This window comes from Doryrhamphus excisus, chromosome 8 (genome assembly GCF_030265055.1).
Source record: "Doryrhamphus excisus isolate RoL2022-K1 chromosome 8, RoL_Dexc_1.0, whole genome shotgun sequence".
NCBI classification, from domain to species: domain Eukaryota; kingdom Metazoa; phylum Chordata; class Actinopteri; order Syngnathiformes; family Syngnathidae; genus Doryrhamphus; species Doryrhamphus excisus.
The window spans coordinates 11,503,461-11,518,195 of NC_080473.1; the positions used below are offsets into that span (position 1 = coordinate 11,503,461).

The 14,735-nt window shown below is 43.2% G+C and overlaps 1 protein-coding gene across 2 annotated transcripts; it reads left to right on the top strand.

Annotated features, from left to right (window-relative positions):
• The first annotated feature begins 28 nt into the window (after window positions 1-28).
• On the top strand, window positions 29-14,531 carry prpf8 (pre-mRNA processing factor 8). 2 transcript variants are annotated; one of them, XM_058080598.1, is made up of 43 exons: window positions 29-230; window positions 744-866; window positions 944-1,112; window positions 1,208-1,372; window positions 1,487-1,705; window positions 1,779-1,991; window positions 2,072-2,197; window positions 2,337-2,442; window positions 3,308-3,498; window positions 3,586-3,705; window positions 3,805-3,994; window positions 4,067-4,186; window positions 4,341-4,475; window positions 4,609-4,738; window positions 4,955-5,151; window positions 5,246-5,452; window positions 5,776-5,939; window positions 6,022-6,148; window positions 6,280-6,472; window positions 6,588-6,775; window positions 6,861-7,099; window positions 7,234-7,380; window positions 7,465-7,675; window positions 7,801-7,917; window positions 8,019-8,266; window positions 8,340-8,519; window positions 8,612-8,747; window positions 8,879-9,048; window positions 9,189-9,318; window positions 9,419-9,565; window positions 9,663-9,823; window positions 10,145-10,336; window positions 10,485-10,722; window positions 10,797-10,925; window positions 11,336-11,449; window positions 11,539-11,712; window positions 11,846-12,039; window positions 12,170-12,409; window positions 12,857-12,998; window positions 13,115-13,255; window positions 13,337-13,476; window positions 13,660-13,862; window positions 13,997-14,531. In XM_058080598.1, exons 2-43 carry the CDS (start codon window positions 755-757, stop codon window positions 14,149-14,151), a joined length of 7,020 nt encoding a protein of 2,339 aa, XP_057936581.1. In that variant the 5' UTR covers window positions 29-230; window positions 744-754; the 3' UTR covers window positions 14,152-14,531. The 2 variants fall into 2 exon arrangements, with proteins under 2 accessions (XP_057936581.1, XP_057936582.1); XM_058080599.1 differs by having other exon boundaries at window positions 29-225.
• Window positions 14,532-14,735: the final 204 nt, after the last annotated feature.

Here is a 14,735-nt window from a genome sequence, read left to right on the forward strand (position 1 = left end):
GAGTCGCGTTTGCGCATGTTTATCAACTACGCCCGCTCTGTGACGTAGTTGTGGTCGTGAATTGAGCCAGGCGGCGTACATCGTGTGGCCGTCGTCGGTCCGTGTCTGTTGCAGTTTTCTGAGGGCACGCTACTTGGAAAGAAACATGTTTTGGTAAACGAGAGCGTGGCTGAAAAACAGTTCCTCCACGTTATAAATATTCGTGGGTGTAGCTGAGGTAACAAGGTGAGGTAAGATGTTTTTTGTGTGTTCATTTTGAAACAAACTTTCAAGCGATGCTAATTTGTTAGCTTTTAGCTTACCCGACCGCCTCAGCCACGTTTGGCCTACCTAGCGCCATTATTGCACCGAGTGAAAAACTTAAAACAAAGACTTGTGATATTATGTAGTATTACAATTCCCCGCTAAACATTGTGATTATATTTGTAAACCGATATATTGGCAAAGATTATTCGATATGTACGTATTTGATACATGGATCCATTTTGTTACCTAACGCTAGCTAAACAATCGATGGACGGTAGTCTATTTGCACTTCTGCCCTCGATACTCGTATTAAACCAATACTTCCAACCACGTAGTAAACACTGTTTTCGTATGTGTGGAACTTTTATTTATATGAAGATACAATTGAATACTTTTGTATGATTTGAAAGTTAATATTTTTAATTCTTCAGTCATTGGGGGAAACTAATAACGAAAGAGTGATCGTTTATTGTTGTGTTCGATCATATTGTTTGTAGTTCGAGGCGCCATGGCAGTTCCCTTCCCCTTCAGAGGAGTCCCTCCTGGGATCCCACCTCCAGGAGTACCCCTTCCACCCCAGGTTCCAGACTACATGACAGAGGAGAAATTGCAAGAGAAAGGTTTGGTCACTACCTGCATTTTTTTTGTGAAGCACTCTGTGTGGATTTTGTCAAATGTTTGTCTTCCAACCACACAGCCAGGAAATGGCAGCAGTTGCAGGCAAAGCGCTACTCAGAGAAAAGGAAGTTTGGCTTCGTGGATGCTCAGAAGGAAGATATGCCACCTGAGCATGTTCGCAAGATCATCAGGGACCATGGTGACATGACCAACAGAAAGTTTCGGCATGACAAGAGGGTGTACTTAGGGTAAGTTCTTGATTATTGTTAATTACTGCAATAACATCCTTAGAATGTAAATGTATATTTGTGAAACTTATCCAGTTTCTTTGTTTCCTAAATAGTGCCCTCAAGTATATGCCCCATGCGGTTCTGAAACTGCTGGAGAACATGCCAATGCCCTGGGAACAGATCAGAGATGTGCCAGTGCTCTACCACATCACAGGAGCCATTTCATTCGTCAATGAAATCCCATGGGTTATTGAGCCAGTTTACATCGCCCAGTGGGGGTAAGGAGGATGTATTAATGCTTGAAGTGCATGTGATTCATGTACCTGAAGCTTAGAATGTTATATTATTTGACTACATTTCAACTTCTGGTACTTGCTGGTATTGCTCCTTAGCACCATGTGGATCATGATGCGTCGAGAGAAGCGTGACCGTCGACACTTCAAAAGGATGCGCTTTCCGCCGTTTGACGACGAGGAGCCGCCACTGGATTATGCAGACAACATCCTGGATGTTGAGCCACTGGAGGCAATTCAGATGGAGCTAGACCCAGAGGAGGATGGCTCGGTAGCGGAATGGTTCTACGAGCACCAGCCTCTCAAAGACACTTTAAAGTAAGGGCCTCTCAATGGCTTTTTGTGTTACATGCAAACAACACGCTGACCTTGTTTCGCCTGTGTTTTTCAGATTTGTGAATGGCACCACTTACCGTCGCTGGCAGTTCACACTCCCCATGATGTCAACGCTGTATCGCTTGGCCAACCAGCTGCTCACAGACTTGGTGGATTTCAACTACTTCTACCTGTTTGACCTGAAGGCCTTCTTTACATCCAAGGCTTTAAACATGGCCATACCCGGTGGACCAAAATTTGAGCCACTTGTTCGAGACATTAACCTCCAGTAAGAGCCGTCAGCAGATCTGGTATTATACACAAAAAATGTTATGTGCTCGGTCTGATGTGTTTTTATTTCTCTGAAAGGGATGAAGACTGGAATGAGTTCAATGACATCAACAAAATCATCATCAGGCAGCCTATAAGGACAGAGTACAAAATTGCATTCCCCTACCTGTACAACAACCTGCCGCACCATGTTCACCTCACCTGGTAAGAATTGTTTAGGGTTTTTTTTATGGTGGGGGGGATTTTGACTCATTAAAAATGTTACCGCTTGTATGTTTTATCTTTTAAGAGTAAAAAACTGAATTTGTTTCACGCTGGTTGTAAAAAGTTGATTCTTGTGCAGGTACCATACGCCAAATGTGGTGTTCATCAAGACAGAGGACCCAGATCTTCCAGCGTTTTACTTTGATCCGCTGATCAACCCCATTTCACACAGACATTCAGTCAAGGTGGGTGTCTGTCACTGCCTTATGGACAAGGAAAGCGAAGATGCTGTTTTCTTGAGAGCCTGTGGCTTTTACTTCACTGACGTTCAGCATTAAGTCCTCTTACAAAGGCGCACTTGCATTGGTCTGCTTGCCTGTGCGTAACAACTGGAGGAATATTAAAATGGATGATGGCTTATTTATGACCGGTTGCAGTTGCATTTGGTCTGCCATCAGTCAAATATTGGCCATATAACATATAAAACAGTAACTTGTTTCATTGTTGCATGCACGCTCCCATGAATTAATAATAGTAATAATAATCATAAGACACGCTTGAGAACTAGTTGCAGCACAGTGAGCTGTGGAAGAATACTCTATGTGCTGAATATCGGCCACACGACAGTCATTAGGGCTAAAGATTGTATTGTAACCTTTACCCTGCTGTTGTTAGGATGGTGAGGAGGTGGTTGAACAATCTCTTTATTCCAATAACGCCACGGCTACTATCAACCAAACCAAGACAAAACATAAACAAACTCAACTGTCCTGTCATGTTCACAGAAGCTCAGAAATTACAAGCCTCTTAACAGTGCAGTGCACAACTACCAGGTTGCTGAGCCTCTGAAAGCGAACGTAATAAGCAATGTCTTAATACTATTAATGAGATGGAACGGTTGCTAGTGCTTTGGCGTTTATTTGATACGGTTTCATTTCATGTATTTAGTGTTCTATGTACAGTACAAGTGACTTAGATGAGGGAGTTAATTTAGGTATAATGTCCAATTTACACCCAAACTCGAACATAACACGAGGACCAAGTTCTTTTTGGTTAGCTCTTGCATGTGACCGTTAAACATTGTCTTTGCTACTACCTACTTCCATTCAGAGCCAAGAGCCTCTACCAGATGATGATGAGGAGTTTGAGCTTCCCGAGTTCGTAGAGCCGTTTCTCAAGGAGACGCCACTCTACACTGACAACACAGCCAATGGCATTGCACTGCTCTGGGCGCCAAGACCGTTTAACCTTCGCTCAGGCCGCACAAGGAGAGCCATTGATATCCCTCTGATCAAGAACTGGTGAGTAGGCCAACTTGTTGATAAATCGGTTATGTTATCAAAACATTGGGATGTTTTTAACTAATAGGCATGTTTTATTTTTAACAGGTACCGTGAGCACTGCCCCGCTGGACAGCCGGTGAAAGTGCGTGTGTCCTATCAGAAACTGCTGAAGTATTACGTTCTCAATGCGCTGAAACACAGACCACCCAAAGCACAGAAGAAGAGGTGTGACATTTTGTAGAATTTTCTATTTGCAGTCTCATATTTCGACTTCAAGCCTTTTCACTTTTAGATGTGCTGTTAAGAACTCTGTTTGGTTTCCAGGTATCTGTTCCGTTCCTTCAAGGCCACCAAGTTCTTTCAGTCCACCAAGCTGGACTGGGTGGAGGTTGGCCTGCAGGTCTGCCGCCAGGGCTACAACATGCTCAATCTGCTTATCCATCGAAAGAACCTCAACTATTTGCATCTTGATTACAACTTCAACCTGAAGCCTGTCAAGACTCTGACCACAAAGGTGCGAACAAAACTCGTTTGCATTTGTCATACTTTATTTTTGCCAACTTGACACTTAGTCGTTTTCCTCCAGGAACGCAAAAAGTCCAGATTTGGCAACGCTTTCCACCTGTGCAGAGAGGTGTTGCGACTCAGCAAGTTGGTTGTTGACAGCCACGTACAGTACAGACTGGGAAATGTGGACGCCTTCCAGGTCATATCAGCTACAGATTATACATATTATGGAACTATTTTTTTTTTAAATATCACCACACACTTTTGTTTTAAACATTAACTGCATTATTTTAAGACCAAACCCGATGAATTAAAAAGCCAATTCTTAAGATGACTTTGTCTGTGTATTGTAGTTGGCTGATGGACTGCAGTACATCTTTGCTCATGTGGGACAGCTGACTGGCATGTATCGCTACAAGTACAAGCTAATGAGACAAATCCGAATGTGCAAAGATCTGAAACACCTGATCTACTACCGCTTCAATACTGTAAGTATGAGCTTATCATTCCCAACAAATTGGGAAGGATCACCTTTTTTAGGAATTCTAAGTATATGTAATAGTCAAACAATGTGTGTGAAATTTGGGATTCACCTTTGAATATTGTTTGTTTTTTAATCAGGGGCCTGTAGGCAAGGGACCAGGTTGTGGCTTCTGGGCACCTGGATGGAGGGTGTGGCTTTTCTTCATGAGGGGCATCACTCCTCTCTTGGAGAGGTGGCTCGGAAATCTGCTGGCCAGGCAGTTCGAAGGTGGGCCATTATACAATATTTGACCAATATTTGTATTCAAGGCTAGAGGTAATGAAAACCCAAAACCTGCAGAGTTTTCTATAATCCTGCTTATTTTGGTATTTAAATGTGAGGAACTCGGATGGTGGCTGTTGTCATAGTGACAGGTTTTCAGTCTAAATGTGTGTAAACTGCATCCGAGTCAAGCGCAAACAATTTTTTTGTTTTTGCCAACAGGACGTCACTCCAAGGGGGTGGCTAAGACAGTAACCAAGCAGCGTGTAGAGTCTCACTTTGACCTGGAGTTGCGTGCTGCCGTGATGCATGACATCCTGGACATGATGCCTGAGGGCATTAAACAGAACAAAGCCAGGACTATTTTGCAGCATCTGAGTGAGTCCTGGAGGTGCTGGAAGGCCAACATCCCCTGGAAGGTTGGTATCTCACAAGCCTTTGTCATGCTGGAATGAGTAAACCTATAATGGAATAATAGGATCATAAAGCTAAAAATGTATCTTCTTCTTACAGGTGCCTGGCTTGCCAACACCCATTGAGAACATGATCCTGCGCTATGTGAAGGCCAAAGCTGACTGGTGGACCAACACGGCACACTACAACCGTGAGCGTATTCGTCGTGGAGCAACTGTAGACAAGACAGTCTGCAAAAAGAATCTCGGAAGACTGACCCGTCTGTACCTGAAAGCTGAGCAAGAGAGGCAGCATAACTATCTGAAGGTAATGCAGTGAGACCAGAAACAGTAAATACTCTTCAATGAAATCCTCTTACTAAGGCGCACTTGCATTGGTTTGCTTGCCTGTGCGTAAGAGATGGAGGAATATTGAATTTAATGGTGGCTTTTTATCAGTAGCTGCAGCTGCAGTTCACCAGTCACCATTCAGACATTGCTTCAAGGGTCAAGTTCATTTGTGGGTGTTTTTTTTAGTATTTTTAAAATGTCAAACGTTCCCACAAAGCCTTCATCTGGTGTCAAACATGGTAAATTGGGGGGGGGAAAGATTATTGCATTTCTTCAAGGGAGGTAATGATTTGCCTGCAGGATGGCCCCTACATCACAGCTGAGGAAGCTGTAGCCATCTACACCACAACTGTTCATTGGCTGGAGAGTCGACGCTTCTCACCCATCCCCTTCCCTCCACTGTCATACAAACATGACACCAAGCTGCTCATCCTGGCCCTGGAGAGGCTCAAAGAGGCTTACAGGTAAGCAGACGTTCAACGATTGTCATCATTCCACTTTTATAAGATGTCTTAATGGACGTGTCATTGACATTTTGTGCCCTAGTGTGAAGTCCCGCTTGAACCAGTCTCAGAGAGAAGAACTCGGACTAATAGAGCAGGCTTATGACAATCCCCACGAGGCTCTTTCCAGAATCAAGCGTCACCTGCTCACCCAGCGAGCCTTCAAGGAGGTCAGGACCTAATTTATTTGTGCTTTGTTCTCAAGCCACACTCAACAATCTATATTCATACTTGACAGATTCTTTAGGAGGTAATTGCATGCTCCATTGCATTCAGCTTAATTATGCTTTTTTTTGTGCAGGTGGGTATTGAGTTCATGGACCTCTACAGCCATCTGGTCCCGGTGTATGACGTGGAGCCACTGGAGAAGATCACCGATGCCTACCTTGATCAGTATCTGTGGTATGAAGCAGACAAGAGACGTCTGTTCCCACCTTGGATCAAACCAGCTGACACTGAACCACCTCCGCTGCTTGTCTACAAGTGGTGCCAAGGTCAAGCCCCTGCCATTACATTACACATTTTCAAAGAATCAGGATGGCCCATGTTTGTAACTAGGAATTCTGATGGAATATGCTATAAGACTAACTTTGTTATACTTGTTTGCAGGCATCAACAACTTGCAAGATGTTTGGGAAACTGCAGAGGGAGAGTGTAATGTGATGCTTGAGTCTCGCTACGAGAAGATGTATGAGAAGATAGATCTGACGTTGCTCAACAGGCTGCTGCGTCTTATCGTGGACCACAACATTGCTGATTACATGACAGCCAAGAACAATGTGGTCATCAACTACAAGGTGATCTGTCACTTTTAATCGTCTCAAAGAATGCATTTTGTCATGTATTAAAATGTTAAGTGTCTTTTTTTATTTTATTTTGTAGGACATGAACCACACAAACTCGTACGGCATCATCCGCGGACTCCAGTTTGCCTCATTCATTGTGCAATACTATGGTCTAGTGATGGATCTACTAGTGCTGGGTCTGCACCGTGCCAGCGAGATGGCAGGTCCACCTCAGATGCCCAATGACTTCCTCAGTTTTCAAGATACAGCAACAGAGAGCGCCCACCCTATCAGGCTGTACTGCCGCTACATCGACCGCATTCACATCTTCTTCAGGTTAAATTGACTCAGCCCTTGTTACATGTGTTTTGAAAATGGACCTTCTGAATGTATATTTCCTTTTTTTCCTCCCGGTTTGTTACCCTATATGCCAAATTTTTTGGTAAAACTTTTCTTGTTTACTTCACCAGGTTTTCTGCTGACGAGGCTAGAGACCTCATTCAGAGGTATCTGACTGAGCACCCTGACCCCAACAATGAGAACATTGTGGGCTACAACAACAAGAAGTGCTGGCCTCGTGATGCCCGCATGAGGCTGATGAAGCATGATGTCAATCTGTGAGTCTTCTGCCTCTAATTTACACTAGTATGCAGTTTAAGCTAAATAAAATATGCTCTTAACACTCTTCATTTTGATCTCAGTGGCCGTGCTGTGTTCTGGGACATAAAGAACCGGCTGCCAAGGTCTGTGACTACAGTCCAGTGGGAGAACAGCTTTGTGTCCGTCTACAGCAAAGACAACCCCAACCTGCTCTTTAACATGTGCGGCTTTGAGTGCCGCATATTGCCCAAATGTCGAACAAGCTATGAGGAGTTCACCCATAAGGACGGTGTCTGGAATTTGCAGAATGAGGTGGGAAAATGACTCCTCATTGACACCATTACCAGGATTTTAACTTTCATAGGCCAGTAATGCTTTTGGACATTGCACTATTGCCGTATTAATCACTTCATCCCGTTTTGTATTTGTACATGTAGGTTACGAAAGAGAGGACAGCTCAATGTTTCCTGCGTGTGGATGATGAATCAATGCAGCGCTTCCACAACAGAGTACGCCAGATCCTGATGGCCTCGGGCTCGACCACATTCACAAAGGTCAGTGGACCTTTTATTTCAAAGGATATAAATGAGTTTTTTAAAAGTTGAGAGCAGTGCTGGTCAAACTGTGGGTCATAATTGATGTATTTTGCCTTCAGATTGTGAACAAGTGGAACACAGCTCTCATTGGTTTGATGACCTACTTCCGTGAAGCGGTGGTCAACACGCAGGAGCTCCTGGATCTGCTGGTCAAATGTGAAAACAAAATTCAGACGCGTATCAAGATCGGTCTGAACTCCAAAATGCCTAGCCGTTTCCCACCTGTCGTTTTCTACACTCCCAAAGAGTTGGGAGGCCTTGGCATGTTGTCCATGGGCCATGTGCTGATTCCACAGTCTGATCTGCGGTAAGTCAGCATCCATATATTTGACTTGATCTTCAAATTAAGTTGGGCTTAAACTTTCCTTTTTCCCCACCAGGTGGTCCAAGCAGACAGATGTGGGCATCACCCATTTCAGGTCTGGAATGAGTCATGAAGAGGACCAACTGATTCCAAACTTGTATCGTTACATTCAGCCATGGGAAAGTGAGTTCATAGACTCCCAGAGAGTGTGGGCAGAATATGCCCTCAAGAGGCAAGAAGCCATTGCACAGAACAGGTATGTTCTGCTTATCAACAACTGCGCCCCATTCATTTCTCTCAAAGCGCTTGAATTCACAGACCAACAAATTGCTCCATTCTGTCTTGCAGGCGTCTGACTTTGGAAGATTTGGAGGACTCGTGGGACAGAGGAATCCCGCGTATCAACACCCTCTTCCAAAAAGACAGACACACACTGGCCTATGACAAAGGCTGGAGAGTCAGGACAGATTTTAAACAATACCAGGTACAGTAATCCTGCCAGCTTTGACGTGTGTTGAACAACGTAGCTAATGACTGATTTATATTGACACATTAAAAAACTAAATGGTGATGTGAGCCTGAAAATGACTGCATCTGTGTACTGGAATGATGTAGGTGCTGAAGCAGAATCCGTTCTGGTGGACCCATCAGAGGCATGATGGGAAACTGTGGAACCTCAACAACTACCGAACCGATATGATTCAGGCTCTGGGTGGTGTGGAGGGCATCCTGGAACACACACTCTTCAAAGGCACTTATTTCCCCACATGGGAGGGTCTCTTTTGGTGAGAAATCATGCATATTTGTTGAAAATAAACACGGCCAACTGTGTATTAGGCTTGTTTTTTAACCACCAGGCTGATTTTTATTTTGTTCCTATCATGAATTTGATTAAAACTGCATCAATTGTTTTTCTTGGCAACAGGGAGAAGGCCAGTGGCTTTGAGGAGTCCATGAAGTGGAAGAAGCTGACAAATGCTCAGAGATCTGGTCTCAACCAAATCCCGAATCGTCGCTTCACTCTCTGGTGGTCACCCACAATCAACAGAGCCAACGTTAGTCCCGCCAGGCTTCCCAAGTGGAATTTTTACTCACCTTAGTGATTTCTAAAGGAATATCTTGGAGGATTAAAAGCTGTGTTTCCCTCTTCTTTAGGTATATGTGGGTTTCCAGGTGCAACTTGACCTGACTGGAATCTTTATGCACGGAAAGATCCCCACACTGAAGATCTCCCTCATTCAGATCTTCAGGGCTCACTTGTGGCAAAAGATTCATGAGAGCATTGTCATGGATCTGTGTCAGGTAGGGTTTTTGACTGAGGTGTCTGTGGAGTAAAAGGGAATCAAAGGCTGGTATTTCCAACTCATTTTGGTACATATATGAATGTTTTTGCTTTCAGGTGTTCGACCAGGAGCTTGATGCGCTTGAGATCGAGACTGTGCAGAAGGAGACCATCCACCCCAGGAAGTCGTACAAGATGAACTCATCTTGTGCTGACATCCTCCTCTTTGCATCATACAAGTGGAATGTCTCTCGACCATCTCTGCTGGCTGACTCAAAGTATGACTCAACATATTTTCTTTATTGATTTTTTTTCTTTTTATAGAATAAAATGGATCCCTGAATAATACATAACGCAAAGATAAGTGTACTGTGGCGAGCTTGAGTAATGGTCAAGCAATATTATGCTTGAAAGAAGTGCACCTTTATCTGGTAGTAGCAGCTTAGTAAACACTGATCCACAAAGTTCAAGAGAACAGGTATCTCAAATCAAGGTGCGATAATGTATTCGTTATATTTAGCTTTTGGTTGTGAATGAACATTGGCAATTAAAGAGGTAGTTATTGGAGCTTTATGTAAAACGTGCTGCTCTCCTTGCAGGGATGTGATGGACAGCACCACCACCCAAAAATACTGGATTGACATTCAGCTGCGTTGGGGTGACTATGACTCTCATGACATTGAGCGCTACGCCAGAGCCAAGTTCTTGGACTATACCACTGACAACATGAGTATCTACCCTTCCCCAACTGGGGTGCTCATTGCCATCGACTTGGCTTATAACCTTCACAGGTTAGTATTGTTGGTTGTTAGATCCCTTAATACTTCAATATGCATGATGTAATAAGTGTAACAAAGATTATTAGAGCTGATTGTTTTCTTCATATTGTGGTTTTTTTTTTTTTTTTTTTGCTAACCGCTCTCTCATGTCATTGTACAGTGGTTATGGAAACTGGTTCCCTGGCAGCAAGCCCTTGATCCAGCAGGCCATGGCGAAGATCATGAAGGCCAACCCTGCCCTGTATGTGCTCAGGGAGCGCATCCGCAAGGGTCTGCAACTCTACTCCTCAGAGCCCACGGAGCCCTACCTGTCCTCGCAGAACTATGGTGAACTCTTCTCTAACCAGATCATCTGGTTTGTGGATGATACCAATGTCTACAGAGTCACCATCCACAAGGTGTGTGCAGCTCCTTATTCTGAAGCTTTTAAATGATTGTCAAAGTTATTAATAAATTTTTCATCTTTCACCAGACCTTTGAGGGTAACTTGACCACCAAACCCATCAATGGAGCCATCTTCATCTTCAACCCAAGGACTGGACAGCTCTTCCTTAAGATCATTCACACTTCTGTGTGGGCCGGGCAGAAACGTCTCGGACAGGTAAAACCTTGGTGTCAGTGAAGCTGATGCTGGAATTAAGTGCTACAGAACAGAGTTCCTTTTTAGCATTGGAGGTCAAATTGCGGAAACACATCACTCACTGCTTTTTGGTAGAAAATGAGTCAAAAGGAAACTTTCATTTTCAGCTTCCTGCATGCAGTATACTATCCTCAAACATTAATGTTCACTTTATCATGTTTTTAATGCCGCAAAATATGTATTTCATTTCCATATGTTTGGTCACTGTTAAATTGAACTTCACGTTAATATTGTGGTAATTAAATGATTTTGAATCACATTTGAAGCAGGTTTAGGTATAGCAGTGACACAGTGGTTCTAATCTATATTACACAAACACCTGCGCCATGTTTGCTTTTTGAAGTTGCACTAAGACTTTATTTTCCTTGTAGCTGGCCAAATGGAAGACAGCTGAAGAAGTGGCTGCTTTGATTCGCTCTCTCCCAGTGGAAGAGCAGCCGAAGCAGATCATTGTGACAAGGAAGGGAATGTTGGACCCTCTGGAGGTAAGACTGCCTAATGAGTCTTCATTATTGGCGCTAGTCTTCCACTAGCTTACATGTCTTACATTTCTAATATCTTTCCCTTTACACAGGTCCACTTGCTTGACTTCCCCAACATTGTGATCAAGGGCTCTGAGTTACAGCTGCCCTTCCAGGCGTGCCTGAAGGTAGAGAAGTTTGGGGATCTGATCCTCAAAGCGACAGAGCCGCAGATGGTGTTGTTCAATCTGTACGATGACTGGCTTAAGACCATTTCGTCTTACACAGTGAGTTTTAGTCCGCACCACAAATGTGCAGATCTTGGTTCATTTTATTCCCCAACTTGCTTCTTTGAAATGCAAAACTGAATAGTTATTCACCTGTGTAATTAGTTTGTGTATGGTGATTTGCACCCTCTAGGCCTTTTCGCGACTCATTCTGATCCTCCGAGCGCTCCATGTCAACAATGACCGTGCCAAGGTGATCCTCAAACCTGACAAAACAACCATCACAGAACCCCATCATATTTGGCCCACTCTCACCGACGAGGAGTGGATCAAGGTGGAAGTGCAACTTAAAGACCTCATTCTGGCCGACTATGGCAAAAAGAACAAGTAAGTGCTATAATCAAGCTGATTGGACAGTATTTAAAGTAGCCAAACTTGAGTAGTGTTTGTACCATGAGGTTAATCAAGCAGGACAAAAAAATTTAACATCCAACTCATCTATTTTCTCCCCCTCCAGTGTGAATGTGGCTTCACTGACCCAGTCGGAGATCCGTGACATTATCCTGGGTATGGAAATTTCGGCTCCCTCACAGCAGCGCCAGCAAATTGCTGAGATTGAGAAGCAGACCAAAGAGCAGTCGCAACTCACCGCCACGCAGACCCGCACCGTCAATAAACACGGTGATGAGATCATCACATCCACCACCTCCAACTATGAGACGCAGACCTTCTCCTCCAAAACCGAATGGAGGGTCAGGTATGTCTCCATCTCTGCAAATGCAATCATTTTATCACCCAATAAAGTAGACATAAGAGAAATGACATATTCGACATAAATAAGACATGACAGAAGCACACACTGGTTTTGTTTTATTTTTCTGGACAGCATAATTCCAACTGTAGCTATTGTCTCATCAATGTAATATAATAATAATAATATAATGGCAGATGAATGACACCATATCATGATGCCTGAAAAGTTGAGCATTTTGTAGTTCTCGTTTTATATGGACTTTCCTAAAAGCTATCATCAGTAGCTGATATCTACACAATACACCCATTGTTTTTGTTTATTCAGCCATTTAAAAAGAAAACAAAACATGAGTTAAGCCTCAAAAATATGACATTGAAGTGGTGAGAAATTAATGTTAAATAAATGTTAGTTCAATTTGAGTTGATTTAATGCTGTTTGTACATTCTTCAGGGCTATATCTGCTGCTAATCTCCACCTCCGAACCAACCACATTTACGTGTCATCTGATGACATTAAGGAGACCGGATACACCTACATCCTGCCCAAGAATGTCCTCAAGAAGTTCATCTGCATTTCAGACTTGCGAGCACAGGTATGTCCTGGTAGTCGACTTTGATTATAGTTTTATGTATTTAAAAAATAGCTGTTGAAAATAAACATTTACTCAGTGCACTAAGTTTTGTTGTTGTTGTTTGTTTCCTTGCTCAGATTGCAGGTTACCTGTATGGCACCAGTCCAGCTGACAACCCACAAGTCAAGGAGATCCGTTGTATTGTCATGGTACCTCAGTGGGGGACTCACCAGACTGTCCACCTTCCCAATCAGCTACCTGGACATGAATATCTGAAAGTAAGAGACCAAGGCAAAATTATGTTCTCACTAGTATATACAATTGAAGTAGTCTAAAAAAATGCTTTTTCCCCTCAAAAGGAAATGGAGCCCCTCGGTTGGATCCATACACAACCTAATGAGTCACCACAGCTGTCCCCCCAAGATGTCACCACCCACGCCAAGGTCATGGCTGACAACCCCTCTTGGGATGGAGAGAAGACCATCATCATTACATGCAGGTAACCTTACATCGGCATTGTCTCGGGGTGTTCTTTCATAGGGCACCAAAGAGAGAGAGAGAATACAAAGGTTGTCTTTAAAAAAAAATGAAACAAATTAGTAGCAATTGGAAACAATGGTGGAAGTTAAATTATTTGAGTGGCTAATAGGTAATGTAGGACTTAATAGTGTCTCATTTGCAGCTTCACACCAGGCTCATGCACGCTCACGGCCTACAAGCTGACACCCAGCGGCTATGAGTGGGGCAGGCAGAACACGGACAAGGGAAACAACCCTAAAGGCTACCTGCCGTCCCACTATGAGAGAGTCCAGATGCTGCTTTCCGATCGCTTCCTGGGCTTCTTCATGGTGCCAGGCCAAGTGTCATGGAACTACAACTTTATGGGTTAGTAGCTTGGACTTTTCTTTTCTTCCTCTTTTTTTAAGATTGCAGTGTTAGTCTTTCTATTTAGTTAGCTAATCGCTAGATTTCAGATTATAGAGATAGGAAATAATCACCACGTGGCTCCCGTCATCTAGGTGTGCGCCATGACCCCAACATGAAGTATGACCTGCAGTTGGCCAACCCCAAGGAGTTCTACCACGAAGTCCATCGACCATCGCACTTCCTAAACTTTGCCTCACTGCAGGAGGGTGAAATCTACAATGCTGATCGTGAGGACATGTTTAATTGAGTTGACACATTTGTGGGTAGCCCTGCCAAGAATAAGTATGTAAAAAATTGTACTTAACACATTGTTTGGACATTTTAATGTTAAAACCTACGAAGCTTGTCTTGTTAGCCATCATATATTTCCAGTCTGGTTTCAACGGTCCCTTCTAGTTGCAGTAAAGTTTTGGGGTTTTTTTTGAGCAGCTACTGATGAAACATGCATTTGTGTCTGATAATTTCTACACAGGACTTTTGTGTAATATCTTATGATTGTTTCAGAAGCTGAATTACTGAACTTCTGCCCCTTTTTGAGAAGTAATAGTTTATTACCTATAATGTTAGTCCTGGTCTCTTGCTATTCTGTGATATTGTAGCTTGACTTTAAATAAAGTTGGCAATTTTTTATACATTCACTGTTATCACTTCTGATGTCTATAAACACTAATGCAGGCGCAGTATTTTATTATACGCTATTATATGGTTATGTCACACATGCGTCACACTGACTATAGAAGACTGGTTAATTGGATAGATGCGACAATTGGTGCATTTATGGTAAGTATTGCATCTTTACAGTTCCCATTTTGAAATGTATGTTGGTGGAAC

What these genes read in the sequence shown, in the direction of transcription:
- prpf8 (XM_058080598.1), top strand. Translation starts at nt 755, where the DNA reads ATGGCAGTTCCCTTCCCCTTCAGAGGAGTCCCTCCTGGGATCCCACCT. An exon ending in TTGTCATGGATCTGTGTCAG is followed by an intron (nt 9,566 to 9,662) that starts GTAGGGTTTTTG and finishes TTTTGCTTTCAG; the next exon opens with GTGTTCGACCAGGAGCTTGA. An exon ending in AAAACCGAATGGAGGGTCAG is followed by an intron (nt 12,410 to 12,856) that starts GTATGTCTCCAT and finishes TACATTCTTCAG; the next exon opens with GGCTATATCTGCTGCTAATC.